Below are 9,257 nucleotides of genomic sequence, written 5' to 3'. Positions count from 1 at the left end.
GTTCTTGTTGTCTATTTTGGTAACTAAATTCGAATAGTTGTTGTCATGCAAAAGTGTTTCATTATAGAGAGAAAATAAGAGAGACCCTGACCCAAAAACAAACTTTTGCGTCTGGAAGGAGTAGAAGTCTCGCAACAAGTCACAGCTTTTTCATCCTTCCCCAATACTTTACGAGACAACACTCTTTCACTTGTTTTGTTCTCTTCTGTTTGGTTTCATTCGCTTTAAAAAAGAAAAAAACTTATTATAAAAGAATCATTGAAATTTTGAGTACAGCAAAAAATAATAACCTGGACTGTCAACTTTTGTCCTTTTCTTTTATTGTTACACTTAACTTCTGACACTGAGATCAATTGGACATGTTTCAAATTCCAGTCTCATTATAGCTGTGGCATCATTTTCAGTACAAATGGGCAGGGTAAGGCCTAATTAAAAGCCGATGGTAAATAACTAGGCCCAAAAAAAGCCCACTAAAAAACGGTGCGTTTCGAATCAATCTAACTTGTTCTTCAAGAAGTGAAAATCAAAAAGCCAAAAGAAGAGCAAAAGCAACTGTTTCGTCTTCGATTCGCAGATCATATCAGCTGGTTTGATTCTCTACTCTCATCAAGTTCAATTGTGATAAGTTTCTGAGTTTCTCGATTTACTTAGATCCGTTATTCTTCTTCTAGGGTTTTGATTCCGTTTGTGCGAAGGAGACTCACAGAGGTTTTACAGATCGATATCGCCAAAGAAGAAGATGTTTCTCACTAGGTATATATCTCCGTCTTAAACCAAATCTATCTTCTTCTGCTTCTGGGTTCTCCGAAATTTTCGTCCTTTACTTCAATCGTGGTTTGCCCTTATATCTAGTTTCTGATTTTGTTGTTGTGCCAAAGGACCGAGTACGACAGAGGAGTCAACACTTTTTCTCCTGAAGGAAGGCTTTTCCAAGTCGAATATGCCATTGAAGCTATCAAGGTAACTTCTCGATTCCTCCATTTTGTTAGGAGAGAATTTTGAAGAAAAGGGTTATGATTGATTTAGGGTTTTCTTTGATTGGTTTTTAGCTTATTTTGCACACATCTAGCTCACTCTTCTTTGTTTAATCGATGTATTATGGGTTTCGTATGTGTTTGGATTTATATGTTGAGGATCTGATTATGTCTGTGGGGTTTTGTTGCAGCTTGGTTCTACTGCTATTGGAGTAAAGACTAAAGAAGGAGTTGTGCTTGCTGTCGAGAAGCGTATCACTTCTACATTGCTGGTTTAGTTTCTAACATTGAATTCTCTGTTTTTGAAGTATTAGCGTTGTGTGTTAGTTATGGTGATATTAGCTTTCTCAGTCTCTTTGTTAAATGCTTTTTTTTTTTACTAGGAACCGAGCAGTGTGGAGAAGATTATGGAAATTGATGACCATATTGGTTGTGCTATGAGCGGTTTAATTGCTGATGCACGTACACTTGTTGAGCATGCAAGAGTTGAGACTCAAGTGAGGGTTTCTGTTTCTAGGTTCTTTTCTTTTAGCGTTCAAAGACCTTTTTTATGTTTTATTGAAGGCCTCTTTTGCTGTTGATCAGAACCATAGATTCTCGTATGGTGAGCCAATGACTGTAGAATCGACAACACAAGCATTGTGTGATCTGGCTTTACGGTTTGGTGAAGGAGATGAAGAATCAATGGTAAATAATCAAAATTGGAATCCTTGGTTGCTTTCACATCTCATAAGCTTTATGATTGGATAAAATAATTGATTACCATAACTTAACTACATCATTTGGGAGTTGGGGCATACTTACTGATTATCTCTTTCAATCAATGTTACTATAGTCTCGTCCATTTGGAGTATCGCTGCTCATTGCTGGTCATGATGAAAACGGACCGAGCTTGTAAGTTCTTGTAGCTCTCTTCTACTGATATGATTCACTTATGGCTTGTGAGAAAGTTAGTTGATCTAATAGTAAATCACTCTGTCTCGTTACAGGTACTACACGGATCCGTCTGGAACATTCTGGCAGTGCAATGCAAAGGCAATTGGTTCAGGCTCGGAAGGAGCCGATAGTTCTCTTCAAGAGCAGTTCAACAAAGTATTTTTAACCTTTTTCCAATTGTATTTCAATTAATCATTTGATTTCATCACCAACTTATCCACTAAAACCTTCTGTTTCAGGATTTGTCTCTTCAAGAAGCTGAGACGATCGCTGTATCAATCCTCAAACAAGTTATGGAAGAAAAGGTACAAGCTTTTCAATCCAAAATTTACAATTCACAGAAGTTTTAAATCAATCTAATTGTTCTGGTTGGTGTTAGGTGACTCCAAATAACGTGGATATTGCCAAGGTAGCACCAGCTTATCATCTCTACACTCCACAAGAAGTCGAAGCAGTCATCGCTCGTCTATGATGAAATAACTCAATTCGGGTAGTTTACCAATCCGCTTGTGTCACAAAACTTGTTACTTCTGTCTGTTAAATTGATGACTCGTGTCAGACAGATGTTTAGTCTGTTGTGTAAGAGAATCTTTTGTCTCCCATGTCATTCAATAACATCTCTCGGATTTTTGACTTAGGAATTTCCTGGCTTTGTTTAGTGTCGTTAGATAAGCATTAAATTGACCCTTTTGAAGTCGAGGATAAGTTGGTGACTTGGTGGTATGCGATAGTATTATCGTTGTGAGCTTTAATTTGAGTTCAAGCGTGTGAATTGTGATGAAAAAAATTCTTTAGATTTTGGATTATTTCAGCTGAAGAAGATATCATAGTATTAGGGATACACAAAAAACAACTAAGTTGGGTAAAATACAGATCACGCCAGTGTCAAATAAATACTATAAAGTAGATAGGGTTCGGATGTTTTTTCAAAAGAAAATCCTATAACGCAAGTATAATGTCACTACTGAATTAAGATAGCTGATGTGTCACTCCTGTCGCCGGTATCCAATCACTGCCATGTAAAAGCGTAGCCACAGTAAACTTTGCAGCATCCACCTCCGACATAACCGATTTATAACCAGCCCATTTGACTCGTTGGGAAACATCTGACCCAGGACCTGTATTCTTATACTCTCCGTACACGATACTCGCTGGCGGATCAACTCCAGACACCCACGACATCCACCCGATAGGTCGAACCACCGGTCCAATCTCCGTCTCCATTATAACGGTCGTGGAAAACTCCTTCCACGGTCGGCCAAGATATGTTGGAGCGACCACATTGCCGTTTGCAGAAATAGTGCAACGCTGGATCGACATCCCGGAGTTTTGGTTCGGATCCTTTTTGCCCTGAGCTGTTATGGTGTTGAACTGGTTAGGAAGAGGCTGTCGAGGCATGATTTTGCAGCCTTGGAAAACGACAGCTGCGCTTCCGAAAATAAAGTCGATCGTCCCGGTGACGTCGCAGTCACGGTAGAATTGTCGGTTGGAGTGAGGGTAAAGCGTGTCTTGGAAACCGTCGAAAGAGCATTGGTAATAGACGGAGAAATCGGAGCCTGATCTGAACGCCACCGCTTGATGTTTTGTTGCTCCGGAGGTGTTTATGATTCCGATGTCCTTCATCACAAATCCTTTGCCTTGTATAGCTGCGTTAAAAAGTAAAAGTTTAGCGTGCGCGCAACTTTTGTGTTGCTTATTTCAAATACCTAACATGAACAACTTAGGCAACTGAGTGTATTTTAAACCAACTTTATTAATTAGACATATAACTATGATTTTGTTGCCGTTTAAAGCACAACCAGTTGGATTAGGTGACATATAACACGCACTTTAATAATATATTTTTATTTTTCTGATCAACATGCTGTATGCCATTTCATCCTATAGTGCGCCATATATTTTTTTTAATTCACAAAAGTATATGATAAGCAAAAGAAATATCCGGAATCACACAAAGAATCATCACTTTGATATTAGGTCATTTCATGAATTACTTGTTAGTTGATACTAATCAGGAGTAACAACTAACGACTAACAAGGCCATAGCCAAATGGGTATGTAACAATGACAACTCTCAATTCTAGATTTGAACATGATACTAATTACTACTACTAATACTAAGTACTAATAAGGAGTCACAAACCATAGCCAAATGAGTAAATCATGTAGCAATGTCAAGTCTCAATGCCAAATTTGACCTTAAATTCACCAATGTTAAGAAACTTAATCGAACCTAATAAACGATTGGCTAAAAACTTTCTAATTCTCTTATAATTCTCAATTGGCTTGAATGATTTCTCCTAGAAATTAAAAAAGTAGCAGCAAGGGAAGAAGACATACCAAACGTCGCCGTTTCATAAGTAGGAGTCCCGTCGACAAAGTTCTTACTGCCGGAAATAATGGTCTTCCCTTTGCCGTCACCGTAAATCATAACATTCCATTTGCTCTTATCCATCACAACATTCTCAATATACGTTCCACTCTTCACATAGATCACAAACATCTTCAAACTCTTCTTGGGAACCCTCAACACCGCTTCATTCACCGTCTTCACATCCCCTGTTCCATCAGCCGCCACCGTCACATCAGGCTTCACACCTTCCGTCTGTAACAACCTCCGTCTCGCCCACTCCTCAAAATCCACACTTTGCTTCTGCTGATGATGATGACTCATCATCAGTCTCCTTCTCCTGTGAATCGGAATCCCCAAATCGCTCAACGCAGCAAGAATCTTGGACACTATTGCAAGACTGTTACTTGTGAACTCTGTCGACTTAGCCATTGCGGATTTCAGATGATGTGTGATCGTCGAGTTCGCGTACTCTGTTTTGTTCTGTCTTAACTCGTCTAACGAATCGAAACACGTGTCGTGATCTGTCACCGTTGCGCTAAGCCAAGTCTTGAGATCTTCGATTTTGGAAGATGACAGAGTTTTCTTCTTCTCTTCGTCATCAATGGCGGAGACAGTGTCGTTGAGTCGATCCAAAGCATCTTCGATCAGATCTCCACAAACCCTTAACGAAGATTTGATCCTTTCGTCTTCTGTCTCCTTTGCCAGCTTCTCCGGTAAATCGGAAATCGAATCGAGCTCGTCGATGATTACTTTCAGAGAGAGCTTGAACAGAGTCTCTGGATCTGTTGTGTTTGAAGATGGAAGCTTCGAGATACTTGAAATGCAAGATTCAGGGAAACGAGTTACGCTGCAGATGGTTTTGAGTGAAGTGGATGGTGTTAACCCGTGAGGTGAACTCGGTGTTGACTCCTTATCCTTCTTGTGGACGACGGTGGCTACTACGGCGGCGATTATCACGGCGATGAGAACCACAACGGAGATGGATAGTAGAAGTATACGTTTTCTTGTCTTTTTCTTCAATGCTGAATCTTGAGCTTCGTCTACTTTTCCATATCCTTTGAAAGAGTTTACAGAATCCATTAGTATTACAAAAAAAAAAGGCTTAAAGCTAACTCCTTTTTTTTTTGTTTCCTACTGATTCTTGAGGTTTGTTCTGTTCTGTTCTTTGATGTCAGAGATACACATGTGTATGTGTTGTTGTCTTTTTTATATAAGTGTGGGAACGCAGAATGTGAATCTGTGAACGTGACGCGCTTGTTCCATGGTGACTTCCTTGGTGTGTGAGTGTGTGTGATGTGATCTATTTGCATGTGAAGATTCATGATTACGTTGTAATTATTTCTTTAATAAAACCTTTGATTATAATTTCCTTTATGTAAACTTTTTGTTTTTATCTTCGCAATCAAGTGCAACAACACCATGTTTTGTAAACATTCATAAGTAAAGTTACTATCCAAGATGCTTTTTGGTTTAAATACTACACAAATATAGTTTTTGATCAACACTATTAACTTCGTCGTAGGACCATAGAAAGCGAACATTCTGCAAAATTTATGGGATCATTGGGATATTTTTCAAGTATACAAATTGAAGAAAAACAAAGAACATTATCTTGACAACATTAAAAATAGCCATGTGCCTTTCTAACAAGTGGCATGATCTCCATCTATATCTCTTGGGGGACTTAAAACCGACAAGGGACACAAACACCTACATTGGGCTTCCGAAAACACATGATTCCCGGGTTATCTGATTTTTTTTTTTTTTAACACAAGATAAAATGAACATGCTTACCAAAGAACTATACCAGTCTTGATTTTGCAATGCCTTTAGTTCAATTCAGGTGTTATATACTAATGAATCTCGGTTTATTGATATATGTAGATAACAAATATGTAAGCTTTGACAAACACAATCTTTATTTAATTAATAATAACTCAAATTTTAATTTCAAAGACTTAACATGAAAGGGAAACCAGTTGACGCTAACCATCCTCCACCACCAATAAACTGACCAGCTGTATATTGCTGAGCTTCTGTGACACTTGTAATTACTTTAAAGCCCTTCCACGTTACTCTATTCGCAGTTCCTGCCCCTGCTCCTCTATTCAAATACTCTCTATAAGTCAGAGTGTCCAACGCAAAACTCCCACTCCACTCAAGCCAACCTGCCGGTCGGATCACGTCGGATATAGCCGATTGCATTATCACCGTCCGTGAATATTCTTTCCAAGGACGACCAAGGTACGTCGGAAACGTTTCTTTTACGGCCAAAAGATCCGGCGAGCCACCAATCCGGCAATTCTGGATCACTATCCCCGTGTTTTGATTCGGATCGGACCGTCCTTGAGCCGTGACCATGTTTTTTTGGCCCGGATTTGGTCTACGTGCGTTTATATCACAGTCTTGTAACACAGCGGCTGCGTTTCCGAAGATGAAATCTACAGTTCCGATAATGTGACATTTCACAAAGAACTGACGGTTTGAGTGAACGTAGAGTGTGTCTTGGTAAGCTAACATGTCGCAATTGTAGAAAGCGGAAAAATCCGACCCGACTCGGAGTGCCACCGCTTGATGCTTCGACGGACCCGCCGTGTTTTGGAATGTGATGTCACGCGCTAGAAACCTCTCGCCGACGGCAGCTACAGTGAATGAAAAAAACAAAATTATTTAACCGTACGTGGATTTAGTTACAATGGTGTCTACGTCATCTTTTACCAGTGAAACGTTACACATCATTATATGATTTTGTCCATACGAACAAATGTCTCTTGTGTACGTGATACGTTTACGAAAAGTCATGGCACTATTATCGCAGTATGTAACATATAATTGAAAATATGGCCTGTCCAAAAACTAATATTAATCATTTGTTCTTTTCTTTTCTTCACACTCATATGCTTTATATTTGTATCTTTTTGCAATTTCATATCAGTATCCATTTTCATTAATAAAAAAATTTCAAAGAAGAATTGTATTTACTTACCAACAGTAGCGGAGTGGAAAGTGGTGCTTCCGTCGACGACATTTCTACTTGCGGTGATAATAGTTTTGCCTCGACCATCTCCCAAAAACATTATATTCTTCTTCTTCTTCGTCACTTCCACATTCTCTCTATAGACTCCTGCCTTTATATGTATCACAAACCTCTTGTTACTCTTCTCCGGCGCCGCAGCTACGGCCGCCACTATCGTCCTAAAGTCACCGCTTCCATCAGCTGCCACCGTAGCGTCTGCTTTGACCGTTGACCCTTGAAGAAGCCTTCTGTCTCCTACGGATAACCAATGTGGCCATCCTTCGCCGTCTAAGTCGCCGGTGATCTCCTTGAGCTTGCGGTTGGTGGGGGTGGAAGATTTATCTATTAGCTCGAACTTGGCTATGTCTGTGTCTGTCATGTTCTTGATCATTGCTAATGCGTTGCTACACATGTGTTCGACGTGTACCTGTTTCGATTACCATTCAATGATCAAGCTGTGTTACATATATTTTATATTTTCTTCCGAGTAAAAACAAATGTTTGTATACAAAGAGTTAGTGCTCTAAATATGGACCGACTAGTCACTACATTTGGTTTCCGAATAAAACGTATGTCAAAGATAAGTAATATTACAAAATATTATTAATCATTTGTGTTTTTTATGAATAAGCTGATAAATCATATGTGTTGAAAACCGAGTTAACACCAAAATTTGTGAAATGTTGAGCTTTTTTGTCATTTAAAATGTTGATATATAAAGCATAGTATATCTTTAAAAACCATGCATTTTATTTTCAGTCATCAAAATAAAATTACAAGAAGTAAAAAGCACAAGTTTGTACTCATAATTTGTTTTGAAGAAGAAATTGATATGCTTCTATTTGGAAATATATAACCGTACACTGGTATAATTTTTGTTTTTAAAATGTTTCAAAGATTTTTCAGATCTGAACAACTTTCCACTCGGATACTAAATTTGACTATAGGGATAAAGTAGCTAGATAACAAAACTTTCTAAGCATAAATTTGATAGTTTGTTCATAATTTTTCATTTTAATATCTGATCTAAACTTTTAAAAGAGTTAAACATTTACGTACCTGACCCTTCAGTAACGCTTTACGAACTTGCTTATCAGCGTTGTCGTAAGAGAAACCGTCAAGGCAAGTCCCTTGGTTAGTAATGGCTGAGCTGATTAGTGTTTTGAGATCATCTGCATGTTTCCTCAGAGATTTTTGCTTAGGGTACTGATGAAGATCCTCCACCGCCACATGGAGCTCATCTAACGTCTCGTCGATCGTCTCCAAACAATCATGAAGCGCCGTCACCTCACGCGCCGTCAAGCCTTTCCTCTTTGTGATCAGCTTCTTGACGGCGAAGTAGTTGTGTCTCACGGCTTTGGTAGTTAGGTTAAGCGACGCTTCGATGACGTCTTTCTGTGACGCCAGCTCTTTTCCTCCGGTGGCTGCCACGGCGGAGAAACATAGATCCGGGTAAAGAGTTGAGCTGCAAACGGATTTTAGAACGGCATGTGACGTTGAAGATAGAGTTGTGATTTCTTGGTTTTTGTTTTGGTTTGATTTTGTGGTGGCGACTCCGACTACGGTGGCAAATACTAGCAAGGCTACTGTGGCGGAGGAGAGAATGAGTTTCTTGTTGTTCTTGAAATCTGAGAATTTGGATATAAAATCTTTGATTGGTGCCATTGTTTTCAACAATGTTGTTTGTGAGGACATAGAAGATGGTGGAGTAGGGTTTTATATTGTTGAGTTTTAAGATGAAAAATTATACTATATTTTTGTCTTTGTAAATGTTTACTTGCTTGGCTGTATGTATTCATAATTTGAGTGATACATTTCAAACTTTCTTAGGCCCACTTTTGGTATCATATATATACTTTAATAAAAATAAATACCTGTTTATAATATTTTCAATTATGCTGATCATCACATTTATATAATAATTAATATGATTCAGATAATTTGGATTGTAAGTTTTTTTTTTTTTTTTTTTTTTTTT

General features: G+C 38.5%; 3 protein-coding genes across 3 annotated transcripts; 1 reads left to right on the top strand and 2 right to left on the bottom strand.

Moving 5' to 3' along the window:
* On the top strand, positions 524–2,551 carry LOC104758736 (proteasome subunit alpha type-5-A). Its single transcript, XM_010481662.2, has 10 exons — positions 524–587; positions 672–753; positions 879–960; positions 1,166–1,246; positions 1,358–1,471; positions 1,560–1,661; positions 1,810–1,868; positions 1,964–2,066; positions 2,150–2,215; positions 2,290–2,551. The coding sequence occupies exons 2-10, from the start codon at positions 740–742 to the stop codon at positions 2,380–2,382; spliced, it is 714 nt and encodes a 237-aa protein (XP_010479964.1). The 5' UTR covers positions 524–587; positions 672–739; the 3' UTR covers positions 2,383–2,551.
* Positions 2,724–5,488, bottom strand: LOC104758735 (pectinesterase 1-like). Its single transcript, XM_010481660.2, has 2 exons — positions 4,251–5,488; positions 2,724–3,556 (listed from the first exon to the last, which is right to left on the bottom strand). The coding sequence occupies exons 1-2, from the start codon at positions 5,341–5,343 to the stop codon at positions 2,880–2,882; spliced, it is 1,770 nt and encodes a 589-aa protein (XP_010479962.1). The 5' UTR covers positions 5,344–5,488; the 3' UTR covers positions 2,724–2,879.
* Positions 6,113–9,038, bottom strand: LOC104758734 (pectinesterase 2-like). The gene is made up of 3 exons (XM_010481659.2): positions 8,339–9,038; positions 7,250–7,706; positions 6,113–6,905 (listed from the first exon to the last, which is right to left on the bottom strand). The coding sequence occupies exons 1-3, from the start codon at positions 8,972–8,974 to the stop codon at positions 6,214–6,216; spliced, it is 1,785 nt and encodes a 594-aa protein (XP_010479961.1). The 5' UTR covers positions 8,975–9,038; the 3' UTR covers positions 6,113–6,213.

Source organism: Camelina sativa, chromosome 17, assembly GCF_000633955.1.
Source record: "Camelina sativa cultivar DH55 chromosome 17, Cs, whole genome shotgun sequence".
Taxonomy (NCBI): Eukaryota; Viridiplantae; Streptophyta; class Magnoliopsida; order Brassicales; family Brassicaceae; genus Camelina; species Camelina sativa.
The sequence above is the reverse complement of the archived record's forward strand: the minus strand, read 5'-3'. Positions and strand labels throughout refer to the sequence as shown.